The following is a 24,804-nucleotide window of genomic DNA, read 5'->3' as shown; positions in this document are numbered from 1 at the left end:
GGTGCCAGTGGTAGGCTCGGGGGGTGGGATCTCTAGCCCCACGGGGTGGCGGTGGCAGGCTGGGGGGGGTCTCTAGCCCCGCGAGGTGCTGGTGGCGGGCTCGGGGGAGGGGGGGGGCTCTAGCCCTGCTGTGTGCACGGGGTGCCGGTGGCGGGGACCCGGCGGGGGGGAGGGTCTCCAGCCCCGCGGGGTGCCGGTGGCGGGGAGGGGACCCGGCGGAGGGCGGGGGGGGTCTCCGGCCCCGCGAGGTGCCGGTGAGGGGACCCGGCGGAGGGCGGGGGGGGTCTCCGGCCCCGCGAGGTGCCGGTGAGGGGACCCGGCGGGGGGGGTCTCCGGCCCCACGGGGTGCAGGTGGCGGGCTCGGGGGCAGGGTGGGGGTCTCCAGCCCCGCAGGATGCCGGTGGCGGACTCGGGGGCGGGGGGTCTCCGGCCCCGCGGGGTGCCGGTGGCGGGCTCAGGAGCTGGGGGTCTCCGGCCCCGCAGGGTGCCGGTGGCGGGCTCGGGGGAGTCTCTAGCCCTGCTGTGTGCACGGGGTGCCGGTGGCGGGGACCCGGCGGGGGGGGGGTCTCCAGCCCCGCGGGGTGCCGGTGGCGGGGAGGGGACCCGGCGGGGGGGGGTCTCCGGCCCCGCGGGGTGCAGGTGGCGGGCTCGGTGGGTCTCCGGCCCCACGGGGTGCAGGTGGCGGGCTCCGGGGCGGGGGGGGTCTCTAGCCCTGCTGTGTGCACGGGGTGCCGGTGGCGGGGACCCGGCGGGGGGGGGTCTCCAGCCCCGCGGGGTGCCGGTGGCGGGGAGGGGACCCGGCGGGGGGGGGTCTCCGGCCCCGCGGGGTGCAGGTGGCGGGCTCGGTGGGTCTCCGGCCCCGCGGGGTGCAGGTGGCGGGCTCGGGGGCGGACAGTCTTCGGCCCCGCGGGGTGCCGGGGGCGGGCTCGGGGACGCTGCAGCCTAGGCCCGCCCCGAGCGCTCTGCAGGCCGCGCCGTGTCGCCGGGGGCCGGGCGGAGGGGGGCTCGTCCCCAGCCCGCCCCGCACACAGCCCAACACGTGAGGCTCCAGCCCCCGCCCAGCTGTTTGCTCAGCTGACCCAGCCGGCGAGGGGGGCCGGGCGGCGGCGCGGCCTCTCAGTGGTGCGACGCCTGGCAGGCCCGGCCCCGGCCCCGCGCCCGCCCGCCCCCTCGTCCTCCGCCTCCCAGCGCTCGGCGAGGAGCGAGCAGCCCGCAGCCTTGTGCGGTCAGAGCCGACGCCGAGCCCGTCCCCTCCGCAGGCCCCGCCGCCTGCCCCATGCGCTGAGCTCCGGCCCCTCGGCTGCGCCTCCCCCTCCCCCCAGCGCCGCGCTACCCCCCGCGGGGATTGGAGCCGCCGGCCCGGACTGCGACGGGGGCCACCGCCATGGAGATCACCGGCGAGAAAAAAAGGTACCGGGGCCCGCTCTCCAGCCGCGATCCTCCCCCGCCCCGGGCCTTCCTCTGTCTCTTTAGCTCCCCGTGGCGCTTCCCCTCCTCCTCCTTGGGCCTGCGCCGCCCGCCCCATCCGCGGCACCGGGGCCTAATCCCCACTACCCCCCCCGCCCGGTCTGGGGGGCTGGGGCTCCTCCGCCTGTCCGCCCCGCCGCCCGCTTCCCACCCCAGCCTGCCCGGGGGGGGGGGGTTGGAGACCCCCTGGGGATCTGCCCCCTTCATTCCCCCCCCGTCACATTCCCCTTCTTCTCCCCCGGTTATACTCTGTCCTTCCCTTCCTTCTTCCCCCCCCATCCCTCCTTCCCTCCCCCCCGGGCGCCCCTTTTCCCCCCCCCCCAAGCCCCCTCGCCTCCCTGCCTCCCCATCGGCCTCTATTCCCTCTCCGGAGAGTGCTGCACTCTCGTTTCTCCTCCTCCCTGCGGTCCACGTCGCCATTTTGCGGGGGAGGGGAGTGCACAAGCTGGATCTCAGAAAATTAATATCCAGGATTTGCGCGGGGAGCTTTTGGCTGTTCTGTTTAATGCATCTTCGTCTCCAAGATAATTGATTAACATCAGTGACACTTAATGAATAGGCCTGGTGGAATTCAGTGGCCTGAGCTGCTTTTTTGCTGCCACACGGAGCATTACACAACTTAAAAAAAAAAAAACAAAAACAAACCCAAAACCCACCCTTGTTCTGCTCTTGGCTTGGAGTAAGTTGGGAATGACTTGCCGTTGATTAACTGTGATGTGTGTTCACCTGATTTCATGACTATGTACTGTGTATAATTTCAGGTTTCAGAGTAGCAGCCGCGTTAGTCTGTATTCGCAAAAAGAAAAAGAGTACTTGTGAGTGTAATAGTGTTTGGATGAGAAGAGGGGGTGGCTTTTTAGTGTGTAGATTTGTATTAATAAGAACCATACTCTTGTTTAAAGCTCTCTACAATGTGTCAGAAAATAGATACAGCAGATTAATAAAGGTAGAACAGTTACAGGCAGCAGAAACGAAAATACACAGCTGTTTAGTAGTTATTTCAAAAATTGACAGATTTTTAAAACCAGATTGGGAAGGAAGAGAATGTCTATATATGCTGAGAAAATCAACACAGTATTTTTTTAAAAGGTACAAATGTGATGAGATGTTCTGATACTGAAAACAACTCCAGAGTGCTGTTTGTACTGGAAAGGATATGTGAACAATGAACTCTGACGTCGTCGGGGGCTTTTCTGGTGTTTTTTTTTTTTTTTAAGGCATCTTCTGCAGTTTTGGTTTCCGTAATTGGCTGGTTTTTGTTGGGGTTGGGGGGGGAGGGAGGAAGAGTGGAGATTCTTAAAATGTTGAACCCATAAGTAAAAATTCCTCTTCAAGACACTGATCCTCTAGAAAAGAGAGAGTTTACTGAACAATGTATGTTCCAAAGTGTAAAAACTTTCTTCTCCAAGAATTTTTAATTCAGATTCAAAAGGGGGGAAATGAAAGCTTCGAGAAATAAACCTTATTATATGTTGAAGGTGTAGAGTTTGCTGGGGAGTACAGTATTTTGGTTATCAGGTTTTTAGATTAAACAAACTCCACCAATGGGCTTTGAGGAGGGATTAATTTAATCTCCATCTGCAGAAGGCAGAGTATGTTTATATTATTATTGTTAGGGTGACCAGATGTCCTGATTTTATAGGGACGGTCCCGATTTTTGGGTCTTTTTCTTATATAGGCTCCTATTACCCTCCTCCCCCATCCCGATTTTTCACATTTGCTGTCTGGTCACCCTATATTGATACCTTTTTTGAGATTTAGAGTAGCAGCTGGGTTAGTCTCTAAGGTGCCACAAGTACTCCTGGTTTTTTTGAGATTTGTTATCTTGGTCTTTGTATCAGAGAATCATCTGAGAAGGTCCAATGAGATAAAGAGATAAAATGCTTTACTATTTAAATCATGCTGGAAGTGAGACGAATTAAATATCTTTGTGGCTGAACTAGATTTTTCTGGTGGATATTGATTTTGTGCAGTTAGAGGTTGCAAAGACTGTATGTGAAAATACTGAGCAATTTACCTGTGGGGGAAGTGCTACCTTTGCACCAATTGCAATTTATGTTTCAATTAAAAAAAAAAAGAAGTCTTGTGTAGCAAAATGCATACAAGTAGGGTACATATGGGTGGTTCCCATTCTAAACTCATGTGTTCCACTCAACGCTAATAACTATCGGGAAGCCTCATAGAAAATGTTGCACCATAAGTAAATGACCTTTACTGAGCTTGGCCCAGTTTAAAGGCTGGTCTGGAAAAGGTTTTGGGTGTTCAGTTTTTTTAGTCCCTTCACTCTGTGTCCGTGGCTGTTTATTTTTCTGACCATCCTCTTTTATTTGGCAACTTTTTCCCATTTTCCTGCTGCTGTTGGATGTGATCTGCGATTTTATTTTTATTTTATTTTATTTTTCGATGTAAGAATCAGTGTACATAGGAGGGAGGGGATAAGCTAAAGGTGAAGCTCAAGAATGAGAATTTATTGGCTGCTGCTTCCTGGAGACCTACTTCAATGTGGGAAGAACTTCCTTCTGAATCTTCCTGTGAAGTTGTATTAACTCTAAAGTATTGTGGAGTATGTTTTTTGTTTGAAAAAGAAACAGTATAAAATTTAAGTTATAATTTAGGAATACTCTTCCTGATGTTATAAATGCATAGAGCAAAGATGTGGGTAGCCATAAAAGGAAGGACATGAGTTGACATTTATGCAACTTGGAGCAGAGAACTTGTTGAAAGTCTGTGTTACTTGAGAGAGAAGATGAGTGAGGTCATATATTTTTATTGTGCCAATTTCTGTTGGTGGAAGAGGCAAACTTTCAAGCTACACAGAGCTCTTCTTCACCCACCTTGTCTCTCTAAAATCTGGGGACCAACATGGCTACAGTACTGCAAACATCAAATGTTACTTAACAGTCCCAAATTGTTTGAGGTGGGTTAGGTTTGACTGTGTGTATTGAAGGCTTCTTTGAAGCTGATTCTTTCCATTTTCCAGTAATGTTTTCTTGAAGCTACAGAAATGCAACATTTGAGCCAAAGCTTTAGTGATGATGACTCACCACAGTTTAATTTTCTACTCTCATACATTCATTTAGTTGAATCCCTCTTATTTTACACCACATGAACATTGATGCTTATTTTTAGTTTTGTTAAAGTTTCTCTCATATTTGGAGACGCAACATAAATCCTGTGGTGGTTTCCATCTTTTTTTCCCCCTGAAGTGTTGGAAACAGAACTTAATTTTGTTAGAATTTGGATAAAAGTTAGTATTTGTTATAGAGCAGAAAAAAAGTTGCAATACTGTAAATACAGGAGCAGCAAAGATTGGGAAACAATCTTACTTGACAGTTTACTCTGGAATTTAGTGTAAGAATAAAGGAATCTTAACACTTGGGTACATCCGATTCATGAGTATTTGCAAGAGGATATAAAGTGAGACTTGTTATCTGCTAGTTGAGTGTGCTGTGAAGTCCTGAACTTAATTATGGAGGTGAGTAGTTATAGGTATATGAAGAATGAAAAAGAGAAGCGGTACGTAAATGTAGATCAGTGATGATAGTAATTTTAAATGTGAATTGGTGGCTTATGGACTTACTGACTCATGGAAAACTTCGAAAGACACTTGAAAGCCATTCTGCTTTATATAGCTCAAAACTTTTGTAGTTCTAGTTTCATTCCTTATGGACACTTGACAGATTACTGACAATTATTTGGGTTTTGCCTCTTCCCTTGCAGTTAAACCATCTTCAATATGGGTTCATGGAGGCCTGTTGCCACTTGTGCCTTGTGGGGAGAAACAGGGTCTCTGAGAGGGGTTTTTGTTTTCAATTAGTAAGCCTCGGTTGTCATTCTTTTGGGCTTTTGTTAAACAGGATAATACCAATATGCTTACCCTTTATTTCCAAATAGGGTCTCTTACTCTACTGTTCAGTTCTTTGGTGTGAATTTGGCCAAAAACAAAAGTAATCCAGCCTAAAAGGATAGTATATGCTAAAGTAAAGTTTTAGCCCCCTAAATTTTATAAACCGGGTACAAATGCTTGGTGCTGCCAAGAGGGTTTTTTCTCTATGCCATGATGTGAATGCTCACCATTAGCAGCATGACACTTGCGCCATCTTAAGTGTATGTGCTGCATAGTAAAACTAGTTAATATTATTAAAGACATGCTGCTTGTGACTACACATACTAGAAAAGGAAACTAAACAAGAACGCTATCATCTTCTTTCTTGATACTATAACATTTATTTCCTGAGTATTCAATAACTTTTGGAGTAAATTGTTCCTTCTGTTTTCAATATTATCTATTAAGGGTAACATACAGGAGAATTTTAAGAGGTAATCTCGGGTGTTCAGTATGCCTTATATACCAGTAGTTTACATGTCTATAATGCAACACTCATATTTGGTTTCTAGTTTCATTAAAACTACAGTTATCGTCTACATGTTTAATTCTTAGTTGGGACTTAAAAACTTGACTAGACATCCATTATTCCATTCCAGTATGAGAAAGGAGGGTGGGGTCTCCACCAGCAAAACCTGATGAGAAGCCAAGTTCCAAGGCCAACAGATACACAGATGATGAGGGGGGATGACCGTTTTGCTGAGGCTATTCCAGCATCTTATCTCTGGAACCATTCATCATGGACTTTGTGTTTTTAAAAAAAATCTCACTGTTGACACTGATTCAGCTCTGCCAGTGTGAGCAGTGGTGGGAAACTCAGCCAAAAAGGCTAATCTATGTCATCGATATTAGTTGCTGATTAGTAAAAGTCTGAAAAATGTGAAGTTGCACCTCCCCAGGTGTTGTGAGAGGGGGAGATTTTCTGTCTCTTTATGCATAAGTACTTCCCTGTTTCTGCAAGGGGGGGGGAAATGGTCTCCATTGCTTTACCTTGTTAATCAGCCATGTTTTGTGTGGCACATCGGAGTAATTAGCTCCAGTGTCTGTTTCTGCAGCTTCTCATTGCTTTACTAAGTATGCATAACATGATATGCACAAGGTTTTGAATACCATCAATAAAAATTATCAGAATTTTGTTAATTTTACTTTTTTGATGTTTAACAAACTTATGAGTAACAGAAGTGGCCCTGGAGCATTCTATTGCCAAGATTTGGAAAAGGACTAGCTTTCGAACAATAATCTAATGTCAAATTATCTTCACAAGTGCAGGGGCTAGAAGCGTTTTGGTAAATGATAGACAATCAACATTTGCAGAATCTAAGCTAAGTACTATTGCTAGCTAGCTAGGGCAAGCCTCTGTCTTGCCTGGGGCCAGCTGATTTACCAAGCCCTGCTTCTGAATAGGGAACATCTAAAACACGCATTGCTTAATTTTTTCACATTGTTCTCTTTGTGGGGATGTTTCCTATATAATTTTATCCTAAATGAGAAAATAACTAATTGAACATAAAAGGTGATAATTTAAAAAGGGAAAATAGGGAAATGTTCTCTTAAAAAAAAATCTATAAAGAAGGCATGAAAAGTGTTTAATTGCAAATTTTTGTGTATGGTTTTTACACATTAGAAATCCAGCCTTCTTTTCCTTTGACTGCTAGATGGTGCCTGGAGAACTAGTGAAATTGATATCCTAAGAGTAAAAAGACAGAAAACTGAACAGTTGGAAGGAGAAGTGTTTTTTTTAGTCACTTATTGTTTACAACTTTAACACTTAATTTCACTTGACTAATGAGCATTCTGGATAAAGGATTTCATTAAAGATTCAGCACCCTTGCCCTGTGGTAAACTGTTCTGAAAAAAATATTCTGGGACCACTCTCCATGTGACCACGCCTATGCTGGAATAAGTGAGCTCACAGAGGGAGCTATTGTGAAATATTTTATTCCAGTTAATTTCCCTATGCAGACAAGCCCTGCGAGTCAGCTCTCCAGTTCATATTCTTTGGTCCACCAAAAGTCTTCCTGAAAAAACAGGGGAATACCAGACTTGACATTCCTGTTACTTCTGAGGATGGAAAAAGGGCAGAGCAAGCACAATGCCGTTCCTTGCCGCTTCCATTTTTGTTAGAAAAATGTGCCTTTACACATCTCTAGATCCTTGTCTGAGAGGAATATTTCTCCCTCGACTTGTCTGCAAACAGGAGGGAGAGGAGTGGGCAACAGTTTTGTGACTGCTGGTTGGTCAGAATCTTCCTGCTAGTGAGAGAATGCAAGTCAGAGAAGTGTAGCTACTGAAGCCTTGTTTTAACTTTTCCGGTGTGGCTCCATCAGTGATAATAGTGGGAGAACTAGCATAGGTAGTGTGTGGGTGAGAGTAGGTGTTTTAATTTCCATGCTATCTAGGCCTGCTCTGATGCAGCTGAAATACCAGCAACTGGTCTGCACTAGATGACCACTGTTGCTACCACCAGTGAATCTGTAACAATAGTGGGAAACTTTAAGGAAAAATGTAGTGTAGAGAAGGCCTGATAGGCCAAGTTGTCAGCTGGTACACAACAGGCATACAGCAGCAGGGAGCAGTGGTAAGAGTCTGTTATCCCAAGTTCGCTGCGGCCTCCTTTAGCATGCTGCCCTTTCTTCTGGCTCCTCTCCCTCATTTGTCAGGATGCATTCAGTCACTGCTGGGTGGGGGGGGAGAAAGGAGCTGAAGCTGTTACCATGGTTGGGGGGCATTAATTAGCTCTTGGCTCAGTACTAGAGCTCTTTGTGAGGTGAAAGAAGATACCCTTCCCTCATTGCACTCCCCATCTTTTATGAGAAATGGTGAGCATTCTGTCTGGTAAGAGCTTATCTAAGCTAGGGTAAAAGGTGTATTTTAAAAACACTTTAGCTAAAAGTGTTTTAAAAAGACACATTTTATGCCAGTCTAGACAAGACCTAAGAAATTCTCATACTTTCTTCTCAGCCCGTTGTTGATGGAAGAGGGAGACCTTGGTGCTAGTGTGACTGGGACTGATGTCAGTGATGTAACAGCATGCACTTGTTCCCTGGTGCTTGCAGCTTCCTCCTTTGGATGGTTTGAGGGGAACCTTAGACCTTTTAAAAAGAAAAGGAGTACTTGTGCCACCTTAGACTAACAAATTTATTTGAGCATAAGACCTTTTGTTTCCTCTGTGTAGTTGGATTAGGTATAGAAGTTGATAAGTCTTTTGAGAACACTGAGACTGTTGGTAACAAATTCATCTTTTCCAATCAGGTATTTTTTAATCATCAGTAGAAACTGTCATTAACAGTTACTGTTTGTTTGAAACTCTTATCTTTTTTTGTGGTTGTCAGGAACCTAAGAGACTTTGAAAACTTCTTCCGTTTAGTCTCTTCTGCTCATAATTACAGAGAATGGACCAACTTTTTTGAATGTCCTTGGTACTTGCTTAGCCAGGGCATATTTAGGGAGATGAGTGTGGTAGTGGTATTAAACTAAAACCCAGAAACTCATGTGTCAGCCAGATTTTCCCCTAAGAAGAATAATCGAAGAGAGTGTCCTATGGCAAAAACCAGTTGTCATATATTTCAAGAAAGCATTTGATGCATCTGTTGTGATTCAATTGGGAACGTTTTTAAGAGTTATGGTATGCCAGTAAAAATAACTAATATAATCAAGACAGCTTAACAACAGTATAGAAGATCTATTTTGTGCTGATCTAGCTAGCCTAAGTGACAGCTCAACCAACATGCAAATAAAGACGGGGTTAATAATCAATTATGGGAGGAAAAATCAAATGAGAATCCCAGCAACTTCCAACTCAAGCATTACTTTAGAAGGCAGAGGAATAGAAAGAAGTGAGTTAATTCACATATGTTGGCAGTAACGTGCATGCAAGCCAGTGGAGATGGCCATAAGGAAATAATGTCACAAATTGGTAAAGTGGCAGCTGAAGTCCCCAGCTTAAACAAGATTTGGTCATCGAAAGTCTACAACTTAAAGACCAGACTACAAATGTTCAACTCAAATATTATATCTGTCTTAATGCATGGATGTAATAGCTGGAAATCCCCCAAAGGTACAGGCAAGTCTCTAAATGCCTTAGAAAAATACTAAATATTAAATGGAATGAATTTATAACAAATGCTGAGATTTATCAGAGCATTCAACAGCTCATTTTCTTTAAAGCTATCCAGAAAAGAAGATGGAATTATTTGGGATACCTGTTAGGAATGAAGCCAGAGCATCTGCCATGGCAAGTGTGCTCTTGGGCAACTGGAGGAACACTGAAAGAATCCCTCCAAATACTACCTGGGGAGGGAAAATTTGTGGAACTTAACACAGAGAGGACATGCAAAGAGTGGTCGAGGATAGACCAGGATAGTAGAGCGTTGTTTGTGCTTGAAGTGATGTTCAGCAGTCTGGGAAGAATTCAGATTATGGATCTTAGCTTCCAAGAACTGGTGTGATTTGGCCTACCATAAAAATGCTATTTATAATGTTGTAGGTAAGATTTTTCAGTTTTGAAAGAATAGCATTTCAAAACCATTAGAAATGGAGAAATTATTTTAATATGGATGTATTCCAGCAGTGTGTCTTTAAATACTATTTGCAAAAATCACAAACCCCAACATTCCCTAGGGTTCTTTTTGGAGCCAGATCCCCCAGCTGATGGAGCTATGCCAATTTACATTGAAGCTATATGAGTTTATGCCAACCTGAAGATCTGGCCCAAGGTGTTTTGTTCAAAATAAACGAGCTGATAAAGGTGAACGCCTCATCAGATGTATACATATATAGTATCTAACCTGTATTTGTTTCCCTTTGTTGAAGTCTGTAATATCCAGACTTATAATGGCAGTGTCCTCCATTTTGACATCTACAGCCTTTGCATTGATATATGAGACATTTTAAACTGCCCTGCTGGCACTGGAAATCTGACCTTTCAAGAATATCACTCCATGAGTAGCTCTTAGGAGAGTAAAGATAGTCATTAAACTTGATTTATATTGCAAACTGACTAGGTTTACTTCAGACCTTATGGAGATTTATAACAGTTGGCCACATGTGGCTTCATGTTTTCATCCTACAGATAATAGCTATTAATAATTTATTATGTATGTATTGTAACTCCTAGGAGTCCCAGTCATGGACCAGGACCTCATTGTGCTAGGCACAGTAGCAACAGAGCAAAAAGATAATCCCTGCCCCCAAAGAATTTACAATCTAAGTATCAGGCAAGAGACAGACAGATGGATACACAGGCAGTCTGATGGAGGAGTGCAAGAAAACAGTGAGAGGCTGTGGTCTCAGCCACCACAGCCTAATTGTTGTAAAGTTTTTGTGGGTATCATGGCAGAGCAGGGTTTGAAGAAGGATTGAGTTAGTTTTGCAGATATTTATGGAGAGCTTCTTCGAAGTCTGAGGGTTAGCATCGGAGAAAGCACAAAGGTGCTTGCTTGAAAATTTAACAAGTGGGTGGTAGAGGCTGGCATCATGGGCGGATCAAAAGTAGGAGTTGTTGATTATTTAATACACCAGAGAAGAGGGAGCCAGTGGATGGATGCAAAGCAGGGGGAGATGGTCAAAGTAAGGGGACAGGAAAATGATCTCTACAGCAGGATTCTGAATGGATGGGCAAGATTGTATTTGTCAAGGCCAGAGAAAAGGATGGTGTTGTAACTGAGATCCTAGATGAGAGCCTGGACTAGAGTTTCAGCTGTGTGGATGGATAGGAAAGGGTGCATCTTAAGAGATGATATGCTGAAAGAATCTGCAAGACTTGGGACGTAGCCTGGATGTGATGATCTGTGTGTGAGGGCTCCAACTCAGAGATGACACTGAGGTTATGGGCCTGAGTGACAGGCAGGTTGGTGGTATTTTCCATGGTCAATGAGAAATGAGATAGCAGGGAGAGTTTGAGCTCTGTTTTAGCCATGTTTAGCTTGAATTGATGGCGAGACATCCATGAAAAGATGTCAGAGAGACAGTCCAAGATTTTAGTTTGGACACAACATGGAGTATTTGGAGTAGAGAGATAGAAATTAGCAAAATATTTTAAATAGTAGTATATGAATGTATATTTATTAAACATTTAAGGAAAAATCTGCAAAGTTAGTACATTTGTAACTTGCATTGCATTGAAAAGGAGCTCAAATGAAAAATTGAGCAAGCTGCAACACTTGGTGCTTACAGTACAATAGAACTGTTTTGTATTACAACGCTGGGAGGTTTTAACAAGTCATTAACTTTTATTAAATATACCCTTTTCAACAGTTTCAACACTGATGCGATTGTAGTAGTACCTAGTGAACAAGGATGACATCTGTTTTCTAGAATCCATGTTTTATTGTACTCCTAATTAAAATCAGACTAGCTTTTTTTATATGGGGATCTTTTTACATTTCAAGAGGGAAAATAGAGTTTTAAGAACTCAGGACATCTGATCTTCAAAAATTTCTTTATGCAACTCACATCCCAGGATAAACTTACTAATGAACTGAAAACGCAAAATGTTTCTTAAAGGCCTGTATATTTTGTGTTTGGCATTTTAATTTTCATGATCATTTGAATGTATGGAATTGTACGGTCAAGCTAAGTGTGGCTTCGCTTCTCCTTTTTAAAAAACAAAAAACCTCACCATCTATAAAGCCTGCATCTGCAGCTCCTTCCAAGATATGAAAAACAAGAGGCGATGACTAATTACAGTAAAAGCTGTGTTATCTGGCACTTTATCAACCGGAAAGCTCTATAAATCAGCATTTCTGATATTCATTGAAAGTCCGGTTTGGCGTGGGGCCGACAGGCTCCCTACCTGGCTCCACATGGGTCCCTAGAAGCAGCGACATGATCCTGCTGCTCCTAGACAGAGGAACGGGCACGAGGGGTTCGGCGCGCAGGAGGGGTGTGGGGCGTGGGAGGGTGGCATTCACCTGGAGCAGTTCCCCGCAAGCGGCAACATATCCTGCTGCTCCTAGGCAGAGGTGCGGCTAGGCGGCTCTGTGCAACACCCCTGCCCCGAGTGCTAGCTCCACAGCTCCCATTGGCTGGGAACCACCAATGTTGTGTGTGTGAGTGCATGGTATTGAGAGGGCAGGGGTAAAGAATGGAATGGGTGGATGCATGTATTAATTTGTGGGGGGGGAACTTAATGATTTTTCCAGTGAGAACAATTTCATCAGAGAAGTTGTTTTACAATAAGCAGAAAGCAGACTAGGATGGAGTAGAAAGCTTAGACAAGTAATGCATGCAACTTCAATGTGCCCTTATAAATAAAGAATAAAGTTAAAGCCAAATTAAAATAACGCATTTTTCTTTGGTACAAGCAGTGGTGAGCTGGAGCCGGTTCGCTAGAACTGGTTGTTAAATTTAGAAGCCCTTTTAGAACCGGTTGTTCCGCGAGGGACAACTGGTTCTAAAAGGGCTTCTACATTTAACCGGCCAAAAGTGGCGCCTTAGGCACCGACTCCACGGGTGCTTCAGCCCTGGAGCACCCAAGAGGAAAATTTGGTGGGTGCAGAGCACCAACCGGCAGCTCCCAGCCCCAGCTCACCTCACCTCTGCTCCACCTCCTCCCCTGAACGTGCTGCCCCGCTCTGCTTCTCCCCTCCTCCCGCCGGCTTCCCGCAAATCAGCTGTTTGGGGGGGAAGCTGGGGTGGGCTGAGAAGCAAGCCGCGGCTTCCTGCTCAGGCCCAGGGAGGCAGATCGGAGGTGAGTTGGGGCGGGGGGGGGGCATGGGGGGGTGAGGAGGGCCGCCTGCGCCGCAGCAGGTAACCCGGCAGGGGGGGAGGGGCGGCGGCGCAGGGGAACTGCGCCCCAGCTCACCTCCGCCACCCTCGGCCTGAGCGGGAAGCCGCCGCCTGCTTCTCAACCCTCCCCGGCTTCCTGCCAAATAGCTCATTTGCGGAAAGCCGGCACAGAGAAGCAGAGTGGGGCGGTGGGTTCAGGGGAGGAGGCGGAGGAGCGGAAGTGAGCTGGGGCCGGGCGCGGGGCAGGGAACTGCTGGTGGCTGCTCTGCACCCACCAATTTTTCCCCATGGGTGCTCCAGCCCCAGAGCACCCAGGGAGTCAGCACCTAAGGCGCCACTTTTGATGTGATCAGTAGGGGGAGCGGTTGCTCCCCCGCCACTAGGAGCCAGAGGGATCTGCTGGATGCTTCCTGGGAGCTGCCCCAGGTAAGCACTGCTGGGACTCCCCACCTCGCCCCCCGGCAGGTGCCTCTGGCTCTTAGGGGTGGGGTGGCCATCCACTACGGTGGCCCACGAGACCCTCCTGCCCTGTTCTGGGGGCAGTCAGGGGACAGGGGAGGGGGGTGGATGGGGCAGAGGTCCTGGGAGGGGATGTCAAGGAACACGGGGGGGTTGGATGGGGCAGGAGTCCCGGGGGGCGGGGGCGGGCAACGACCCCCTCGTGGGGTGAGGAGGGAACCCGTTGTTAAGGTTTTGGCAGCTCATCACTGGGTACAAGAATACTAAGTTAGCTGCAGATTTAATGTTGTCTAGTAATGTAGCTGACCCAGCCACTGCTGAACCCAGGACCTACTACAAATCAGACCACAAGTGCTTAGCTCCACAAAGAGGATCCATGGGGGGGTGTTCTGTTTCAGGCTTCATCAGGACTCCTGTCCCTGCACCATTTGTGACATGGTTTTAAACCTTTGACCTAAATTTAGTACACTGTTGTGTCAAGTATCAGGAGTAAATGACGAGTGAATCCCCTGGCTGCTCAGCTGAAAATACCACAAGACTGAACCTTTAGAACTTTGTCTTGCATGAATTAAACCTTCATTTGATGAAAGTTATCTAGTAGACGAATCATTACATTTATACACTGAAGAAACTGCATATAGAGTACTGCAAAGACAGACTGAATTCTGCCCATTTCAGCTCAGGATGGTCCCTTTGCTTCCAAGCTTCAGAACTTTCACCCTCTTCTTGCTCCAGTCTGTGTACAGTAACTCTTCACTTAGTCATCCTGGTTAACGTCACGTTGCTGATCAATAGGGAACATGCTCGTTTAAAGTTGTGCAGTGCTCCCTTATAACATTGTTTGGCAGCCGCCTGCTTTGTCCACTGCTTGCAGGAAGAGCAGCCAGTTGGAGCTAGCTGGTGGGGGCTTGGAACCAGGGTGGACCGGTAGCTCCCCTATCAGCTCCCTGCTCCCCTAAGTTCCCTGTGTGGCAGCCGTCTAGCAGGCTATCAATTGCTGGCAGTTCAGCTGTCCCTCCCCCCCCGCTGCCCTGTGCTGCTCCTGCCCTCTGCCTTGGAGCTGCTCCTGGAGCCTCCTGCTTGCTGTGCGGGGGCGGGAGGGGAAAGGGGTGCTAATGTCAAGGTGTCCCCCTTCCCCCCACTCCTTTACCCCATCCACAGAGCAGTGGGGGGGACACAACAGGTATCAACAGGGCTCAGGACAAAGGGAGCTTGTGGGCAGCAGCTGCTGTTTCAACTTGCTTATCTACTTAAAAAGGCAATGTACTTAGAGTGGGGTCAGCGTACTTAAAGGGGCAATGCGCGTGCATGTGTGTCTGTCTCTCTCTCTCTCTCTCACACACAGGGTGTGTGTCTCCCCTCCCTCCATTTGTGCTGCCTTGTAGAGTGTGAGGCTACATTAACAACAATGTTAACCCTTGAGGGCTCAGCTGAGTGCTAGTTCATCATTTAGCAGTAAGGCATTCCCTGGGAAATATTCCACCCTCTGACTCCAACTCAACCAAGCTTCATAATCATCATTGCTGTTTACAGTATTAAATTGTTTAAAACTTATACTGTGTGTATGTATATGTGTGTATATATGTATGTCAGATTGCATCTGACGGAGTGGGTATTCACCCACGAAAGCTTATGCTCCAATACGTCAGTTAGTCTGTAAGGTGCCACAGGACTCTTTGCCGCTTTTACAGATCCAGACTAACACGGCTACCCCCCGATACTTGACTTCCCTCAGTTTGTTGCACTCATCTGTTGGCAGCTGATCCTTAAACTCCTCTATCTTGGATGATGCCTTCTGCCATCTTCACAGCTTTGACACCTTCCTTTCTTCATCTGTCTTTCACTGAATATTTCTCTGCATTCTTCACCATGTTCTCAGTTCCATCTTTGCTGAGGTCACCACAAGACCGGATCACAATTTGCTGTTTGCGTCTTGTCCCTTATCCTTTTTCTGAAATGTGAACAGTGTTGTTAGCGTCAGTGTCAAAAGTGACTTCAATCTGGGGCACTCCATGTGGAACTGTAGAAATTCTAACCAGAGTGAATTGCCCAAGAAGCTTGTTGTCAGCAGCCATCTCTCTCTCACCCTGGCACACTTTAATCTCCACTTGAGTCTGTCCATCAGCTGCTATAGAAAACACTTGGCTTTTCTTGATTTGGAATCTTTGTGTTCCTGTTGATGAGCTGAATGAAGACACCTCCCATCATCTTGATTCCCAGGCACAGGGGAGCCATGTCCACCGGGAGTCATGTCCACCAGCAGCACGTCGGTGACATCACCAGCCTTGAATAGCAGCACCAATAGCATCAGTTTTATTGGGATTAACTGTTTTGTAAGGAGCACCATCAAACAGATCCTGTGCAGTCTGCTGCCCCTTAGGTATTCTGTTCATACCACCAACCAGGATAATTTGCCAGCGTCATTCTTGCTGATTTCAGCATCCTGCATGGCTTTTTAGCAAGGTGCTACTGTCATCCTGATCAGATCTGCTACAGTCCGTTTAAACTGGGAACAACTCCGTATCCTGCTCAAGTGCTTTGGTCCAGAAGCATACATAGTAAGATATGGCAAGTTAATGTCCATTAGCTCACACTTCACTTTTTCCAATGCAACTCTCGCTGTCTGAAGAGCCATGTTGTTTTGTCAATGCCCGCCTCTCTTGAATTCCTTAACCGTATGCCTCTCTTGAATTCCTTAACAATGCTGCAGCAAATCCTGATGAAAATCTTCACCATCTATGGTCATTAACCCCTCCCATCTATGTGAATATAGGCAGTTCTCTCTACTTGCACATTCAGGAAGACAACTATGTTGGCTTTCATCTGGAAGATTGTCTTCAAAATCATAAGGAATAGAAGTTTGGGTCAGATTTGTGATATTGTAGAAACTTGGGGGATGGAGGGGGGCAGAGTTTCAGGCTTCAGTGCCTAAAATTAGTCACCCAAGTGTGAAGATCATGGTCTTAGTTTTTTGAATGAAAACTTTTAATTCTTCAGAAACTGGGTGTCTTTTCCCCCCACTTCGTCACTGCCTTTGCCCGTGAAAAGGTAGGAAACTTTTTCTGCCATGCATTTGCTAAATCATAATACTTATTTTCAGTTACTAGAAGTAATTAGTTGGTGAGCAAACTACCTGTCGGTAAGTATAGTTCTTACAGTTTAAACTAAGATTTTCAATGAAGTGAGAGAGAGACTTGATATGCTCTTCACAAAATCCAGAAAACTTCAGCTCAGTTTCTTAACATCAGATTTATATTTAACTGAGATTTTAAATGTTACCTCAAACAATTTACTGCCAGCATGACAGCCCTACTTATAACGTCAAGTGTTAAGTGATTAAAAAAACTAATCGCGATTAATCATGCTGTTAAACAATAATAGAATACCATTCATTTAAATATTTTTGGATGTTTTCTACATTTTTCAGATATATTGATTTCAATTACAGCACAGAATACAAAGTGTACAGTGCTCATTTCATATTTATTTTTGATTAGAAATACTTGCGCTGTAAAAAACGAGTATTTTTCAATTCACCTAGTGCAAGTACTGTAGTGCGATCTCTTTATCATGAAAGTTGAACTTACAAAGGTAGAATTATGTGGGGAAAAAAATCAAGCCTGCACTCTAAAACAAAACAATGTAAAACTTTAGATCCCACAAGTCCACTCAGTCCTATTTCTTGTTCAGTCAGACACTCAAACAAGTTTGGTCACAATTTGCAGGAGATAATGCTGCCCGCTTCTTGTTTAGCCAGTGTCACCTGAAAGTGAGAACAGGGGTTCACATGGCACTGTTGTAGTTGGCATTGCAAGATATTTACGTGCCAGATGTGCTAAAGATTCATATGTCCCTTCATGCTTCAACCACCATTCCAGAGGACATGCGTCCGTGCTGATGACTGGTTCTGCTTGATAACGATCCAAAGCAGTGTGAACCGACACGTGTTTTATCATCGTGAGTCAAATGCCACCAGCACAAGGTTGATTTTCTTTTTTGGTGGTTCGGATTCTGTAGTTTCTGCATCTGAGTGTTGCTCTTCTAAGACTTCTGAAAGCATGTTCCACACCTCGTCCCTCTTAGATTTTGGATGGCACTTCAGATTCTTAAACCTTGAGTCGAGTGCTGTAGCTATTTTTAGAAATTTCACGTTGGTACCTTTGCATTTTGTCAAATCTGCTGTGAAAGTGTTCTTAAAACAAACGTGCTGGGTCATCATCCGAGACTGCTATAACGTGAAATATATGGCAGAATGCAGGTAAAACAGAAGAGGAGACATACAATTCTCCCCCGAGGAGTTCAGTCTCATATTTAATTAACACGTTATTTTTTTAACGAGCATCATCAGCATGGAAGCATGTCCTCTGGAATGGTGGCTGAAGCATGAAGGGGCATACAAATGTTTAGCATATCTAGCATGTAAATACCTTGCAACGCCAGCTTCAAAAGTGCCATGCGAACGCCTGTTCTCACTTTCTGGTGACATTGTTAATAAGAAGCAGGCAGCATTATCTCCTGTAAATGTAATCAAACTTGTTTGTCTTTGTGATTGGCTGAACAAGAAGTAGGACTGAGTGGACTTGTAGGCTCTAAAGTTTTGCATAGTTTTGTTTTTGAGTGCAGTTATGTAATAAAAAACCCCCACTACATTTGTAAGTTACACTTTCACGATAAAGAGATTGCACTATAGTACTTGTAGGAGGTGAATTGAAAAATACTATTTTATCATTTTTACAGTGGAAAATATTTAATAAAAACAATAATTTATTACATTGAAGTGAGCACTCTCCACTTTGTATTATGTGTTGTAATTGAAATCAATATATTTGAAAATGTAGAAAAACATGCAAAAATATTTAATACATTTCAATGGGTATTCTATTGTTTAACAGTGCAATTAATTGCGATTAATTTTTTTGAGTTAATTGCGTGAGTTAACTGCGATCAACAGCCCTAGTTATAATTAAATATTTATCAGGTTTTACTGTTGCCTGCGTCATTTTATTTCATTTCTTCGGTTAGAGATCATGACGTGTATTGGTGGTTTAAAACTGGAATCTGAGGGCAGCCTGTGGATTCTTGGAAACCTAATAGTACTGAAACCTTCCTGTGCGGTGGCTGGGGTTAAACCTAGTTATTGGGGAATTACAAAAAGGCAGGTCATGATACAAAAGTTACTATGTGTCTTTTCGCTTAAAAGTCCAAAATAATTCGTATATCTAGCCACTTGAGATGTCACATTAATAGTAATGGTCTTTTTCTCCCCCCGCCCCCCTTTGGATTTTTAGATAGGGCAGGAAATTAAATGTCACAAGAAAATCTATATATGCAACTAAGTGGGAGAGGACTTTTCCATTACATTTCTAAGTGTTTTGTGGTAAATCTTTCCTTCCTATACCCAGATCCTTTAGATTAGGTAAGAGTAAACAAATTGTTTTTATTGGATAGTAGTCCTGTGGTTACTATTTTGGTAATAACCTGTACCTATATTTAAAAAGCTATATGGGTGGGGGGTGTCTGAGTCAAGGGGCAGGAGGGGAATTTGAGTCAAGCTCTCCACAGTGGGCTTTTGCAGCAGACGGACTTGGGCGTGGCAATTCTAGGCCATGTCTAGTTGCACAGGCTTAACTAAAATTGGTTTGTACCTGGCTTATTGATTTAACCTAAGTCTGTAAGGAATTGATTTAAGTTAAATATAAGCCAGATTTAATTCTGCCTTTGCAGACTTTGCACTGTTTTAAGTAAATCATTTGAAACAGTTTTGTTAAACCAGTGCCGGGAGAAGAAGTTTATTTCATCCCGATAGTCGGAAGGAATCTAACTTCAACTGGAAACATCTGCAACAGAAATTAGAGGGAAATTCAAAGAGCCTGGCTTCTCGAATTGAAACACATTCAAGTTTGACTGTTCTGAACCAATATATCCAAGCGATTACTTAACAGGACAATTGTGGTTTTGTCTGAGAAGGGCAAAATGGACACATTACTACAGGAAACGATTTGAGATATTTCAGAGAATGACTGGCGTTCCTGAAATCATGCGTTAAATCCCCATTTGTCCAAATGTTTGGAGAAAAGAATAGGCAGTAAATAACTAATGATGATTGGTTGGGTTTTGTTTTGTTTTTTGTTTTTTGTTTTTTGTTTTTTTTTTTTGCATCGCATAATTAACCAGAGGAATAGAAAAGCTGGCAGAAAAGGCACAAGAATGCATGGGCTAACAGGACCCTGCTCGTGCTGCAGGTCAGTCATGCCACAACTGCTGGACTAACGAAATCCTGCTTGTTTTGGGTTGACCACGCCCCACACAGCCAGCCCTGGAGGGCTGAGAGGAGCAGCTCAGATATAGAGGAACAAGCGGGTGGTAAGAGGCCTCGTGGCCCACCACTTGTTAAAACAAACAGAGTGATAAAACAAGGTGTGAGTCAGCCGTATGGAAGCCTGCCTTGCTCACCCTGCGATCCAGTTTGAAACAAAAGGACATGTCCATGCGGCTGTTAGGTAGCTTTGCTTGGTTCAGTACAGGATACAGTGGTCGCCAAAACCATGTTAGCAGCTTCGAAATTTTAAGTAGGTTGGTTATTTGGGGAGTCATTGGACAAAGTGATGACAGTCCTCAGATAAATCAAAAAAGTTCTTAAAGAACCGTCCTGGTTCCAGACATGGGAAAGGAAAAGCTGGCCTTATTACAGGCCTAAGTATCCTTTTCATGGCTACTCTGGCTAAGTAATGGCTACTCTGGCTAAGTAATGAAGGTGAGACTACAGCAAAAGCAGGTGAAACATGTCTAAGTCCAGAAAGAGGAGAAGCCAGTCTTCCCTCAGAGCAAATTCCAGCACTAGAAATGCTGTCTGGTTGCAGTCGGCTTCTCTCAACAACTGACAGATGGGTCCTGGATGTGGTTCAACTGGGGGATTACCTTGCATTAGTTACTTGAAGGATGCCTACCTTAATATGCTGGTTCACCAATGCACAACAGATTTTTGCAATTCACTCATGGGACCAATCATTTTCAATATAACACGCTGTTTTTTGGCCTGTCATCCGTTCCTTGAGTGTTCACAGAAGTCCTTGTCGTCTTGGTGACTGTTCTCGGGCCGAAGAGTGTACAGATGTACCTTTTCCTGGACAATGTTCTGTTCAGAGCCTGTCCTTGGGTCCAAATGGTGCAACAGGATGGATTCATAGTAAATTCTCAAGAGTCATCTTCAACCATCTCAGCACCTAGTACATCTTGGAGTATTGATAGACACAGAGGCCCACAACTAAAAGACAAGACAAGACCACCCTCCTAAGTAAGCACTCTAAAAAGTTGGACTCTTCCCTGTTTCTCTCTAGGGGAGAATCTTGGAGCCAACACCCAACCGCTGGTCCCTCTTTCAGCAGCAACACAGATCATCATTTCTCGACTGGTCATTAGAACACAACAAATCAACTGTGATTTTGTTTCTTTGGTTCTAATTTCCCTTTCTCTTCATAACTCAATCAGCCACGTTTTCTTTAGCTGATCATAATTCATTTTCCCTTCTCTCTCTCTTCGCTATTTCTTTTCCCAAAGGGACTGTCAATGCTTTTTTCTCTGTTTTTTCCTTCTACAGTACTTTTACTGCTTTTGGCACTTAGCAATTCACATTGCTACAGATCCCATATCTGCTACCACCATATGTAGCAGTTCAGGTCAACTGCATCTATATTTCCGTTCAGCGTACAACAGGGATACTCTCAGCTTTCTAGCTCCTCAGCTATTGCCTCTTATGTAGAGACCTTTCTGACTGGGGTATTTCCAGATTGCACAGTTTCCTGCCTTTACTGTGTTTATTCCCAGCACAGATAAATTGTCCAAGGACACCTGCTTGCTTTCTGTTCAGAGACCGTTAACATGTCTTTAATTGCCACAGTTATAAGGCACCACACAGCACTTCTTATGCAAGCCTATTCTTAAGGTAAAAAGCATTACAGAGAAAACATACTAAAAACAGTAAAAGAACTTACATACTAATAAGCTTAACAGAGTTCACTCTAACATAGGTTCTGGCAGGAGCAATCCTTCTACTCCCCACCCAAGCTGATTCCTCGTGGTTATGAGTTCATCACCGCTGCAACTCGGAACAAGTACCCAGTAGGCCCAGTCTTTCCAAACCTACCCTAAGGACTGTTCAATGAATCAGGAAGAAGGTCATGAGCCAGTTTAAAATCAAGTTGTTTATCCAAAAACCCTTTATTTTTCTTCTGGTCCCTGGAGAATACACTTGAACTAGTATATGCTTACCTCTCCAGGAAGTAGCTTTAAATCGTTGATAATGGAGGAAGTACATTAGTCTCCCCGCTTCCCTCCTGCAGAATGTACATACAATGCCACAATAACACACACACAATTGCATTTTAATACAATGTACCCCAAAGGTATTAACCCTTAAGTTTTATTCAGAATATTGTCCATCTGTCACAGTCACAGCTTGTCACCTGCCCAGTCATTATCTGATTGTAACTTACTGTGTGCATCCCAGCAGAGGTGAGTTTTGAGGAAGGACTTGAAGGTGGTAGCGTTACAGATTACAACTGGGATAAGCTCCCAGTGACAAGGACCAGCATAGGAGAGAGTATAGATGTGTTTGATGGAGGAAAAGGAGGATTAGGCAGTGAGGCTGGCATCTTTGGCAGAGCCCACCTTGTGGTGATAGGTCAAATAGGAAGGGATGGGCTAAATTGTTAAGAGCTTTGTAAGTAGGGACAGGAAGTTTGTCTGATGCATTAGGAGAAGAGGGACCAATGGAGGGGATTAAAAAAAAAAGAGAGAGAGTGTGTGTGTGATGTAGTCAGAGCAACAAACCAAAAATAACTTCAGCAGCTGTATTCTGAGTGAATTTGAAGGATAGGGCAAGTTTGGAGGATTGAGGCCAGAGAAGAGGAGTTCACAATAATCAAGGCCATGAGATGGTCAGGGCTTGGACAAGAGTTCAGCAGTGAGTAGAAAAGGTCATGTCTTGCATATGTTGAGGAAGAAGCCTCAAGATTTAGACAAGGTCTGGAGAGGTGGGTAAAAAAGCTGAGTCAAATATAAAGCCAAGATTATAAACTCTGACAGGTAGGGCAGCAGTGTTGTCCATCATGGTAGAGAAAAGGGGAGAGGGGAGTGCTTTAGGTGAAAGAACAGGAGCTCTCTTTTTTGCCATGTTAAAATTAAGTTGATGACTGAATAATTTGATATTCTCAGAAGAATGAGGCATGCTACTTCTCGATAAACTATTTTTTAAACAAACTTTGTTTATAAATCTTTTTTGCATTTGCCAATTTAATCTTGTAACGGTCACACTTGGAAATGCCAAGAATATATCCATTGAAGCTGCAGTGTGTATTATCAATCCACAATTGTTGTCTAAACTGGATTTTGGTCTTAATAATCGGTTTTTGTTTAATCTTGTCTGCGAGGATTTTCTGTGCCAGAAGTCAGAGACTCATGTGCAGATATGGAATAGTATCTGCCCTTACATGGAATATTTTAAATCTTTCTACAAAGTCTCAGATATGTCATAACAAATGTACCAGCTACCAAGTAGCTTAGATATAAAGGCGGAAGGAATGTGTTTGTGTCACTGTGATAACGTTGCCTCCAATGTATGTTAATAATCTAAAATTTTATTCATACAGGATTAGTTCAGATCGCAGAAAGGAGAAGTCAAGAGATGCAGCCAGATGCCGAAGAAGCAAGGAATCTGAAGTTTTCTATGAACTTGCTCACCAGCTGCCTCTTCCTCATACTGTCAGCGCACACCTTGACAAGGCCTCCATTATGAGGCTGACTATCAGCTACTTACGCATGAGAAAGCTGTTAGATGCAAGTAAGTGAATAAACTTCTTATGGCTTACCAACAGAGAGGCCAGGAAAGGGGTCTGAGTGATCTGAACTCGCCCCTTGCCTTTTACATTGGTTAAAGATAGCCTCCCTCCATTGGGATATCAATGAAGACACTAGAAAAACTAGAACGTTACTTTTTACTGTGGGGAGAGAGATTAAATAGATACAGCCAGGCTGAGGGGGGCCTAAACTGTAACGTACACTCCATTTTTTTCATACTTATTCCTGATATCTCTTGGATCCCTAAGAAGACCAGCACCATTATCTTATTTTTTAAAAATCTCAGCTGTGACTCCCCCCACAGAAATCAGGGTCTCAAGTTTCTGGGCATAAAACTTGACACCATCTCTACTCTGCCTGCTTCCCTTGTGAGAAGGGAGGTCGATTATGCCCAAGATAGCTCACAGGACCCCATATGTAGTTGGTAGATCTAAGATTAGGTTTGCTAAATTTGAGCATTCCTGTTTAAATGAAACCACTGAAAACCATTATATGTTGTGCTCCACTTAAGATACGCCTCAGTAATACGTGTTCCAGGAAATAGTGGTAGCGATGGGGAGTGACTGCTGCATAAGTGAGATAGTAATTTAAACTCTGTGTAATAGAGGACCCATCTAGTCAGTGCCTGGTAAATAAGTAAAGGAGTACTTGTGGCACCTTAGAAACTAACAAATTTATTTGAGCATAAGCTTTTGTGAGCTACAGCTCAGCTCACGAAAGCTTATGCTCAAATAAATCTGTTAGTTTCTAAGGTGCCACAAGTACTCCTTTTCTTTTTGCGGATACAGACTAACACGGCTGCTACTCTGAAACCTGGTAAATAAGTGGCATTTACCAAGATGTTAGATATGAATGATACAAACTTTTGTCATTTAATGCAGAAGTTGTTAAAGTTTAAAAGAAAAAAGATCAGATAAAGGTAAAATGCAGCAACCGTTACTTTTATTTTGGCATTTTTGAACATAGTATGTGGTATTACTAAGTTTTTATCAGACAGTCTTTGAAAGCTCATGTTTTTAAGTGAGATGCTTAATCAGGACAACTATCTCTCCAGCTAAGTATCCCAGTAAGAGAATTGTGCTGTCTTTGGTGAGCAACCTGTCAAACTAGCTGTTAATGTGTGGGATGACTTCAGGCATCAGGCAACAAAGTGTGAATTATGTGAGTTTCATCTAAAAATCAATAAAAATGTGGGCTCTTCTAGGTGACCTGGAGACAGAAGCCAAAATGGAGAAGGAGATGAATTGCTTTTACTTAAAAGCCCTTGATGGATTTGTCATGGTTCTTTCCGAGGATGGTGACATGATTTACATGTCTGAAAATGTGAACAAGTGTATGGGGCTCACTCAGGTGAAATACTGACACATCTTTAAATACAATTACAATGTTGTGCCTACTGTACATTCTTG

General features: G+C 44.4%; 1 protein-coding gene across 1 annotated transcript in view; it reads left to right on the top strand.

Annotated features, from left to right (window-relative positions):
• Positions 1 to 1,256: 1,256 nt before the first annotated feature.
• HIF1A (hypoxia inducible factor 1 subunit alpha) overlaps positions 1,257 to 24,804 on the top strand; it is a 42,973-nt gene continuing 19,425 nt past the window's right edge. The window contains exons 1-3 of the mRNA XM_074956410.1: positions 1,257 to 1,410; positions 23,188 to 23,378; positions 24,600 to 24,745. Of these exons, the coding sequence (XP_074812511.1) occupies positions 1,385 to 1,410; positions 23,188 to 23,378; positions 24,600 to 24,745 (363 nt within the window). The 5' untranslated portion in view covers positions 1,257 to 1,384. The remainder of the gene's footprint in view (positions 1,411 to 23,187; positions 23,379 to 24,599; positions 24,746 to 24,804) is intronic.

Source organism: Natator depressus, chromosome 6, assembly GCF_965152275.1.
Source record: "Natator depressus isolate rNatDep1 chromosome 6, rNatDep2.hap1, whole genome shotgun sequence".
NCBI lineage: Eukaryota > Metazoa > Chordata > Testudines > Cheloniidae > Natator > Natator depressus.
This window is presented reverse-complemented; position numbering and strand designations above follow the sequence as displayed.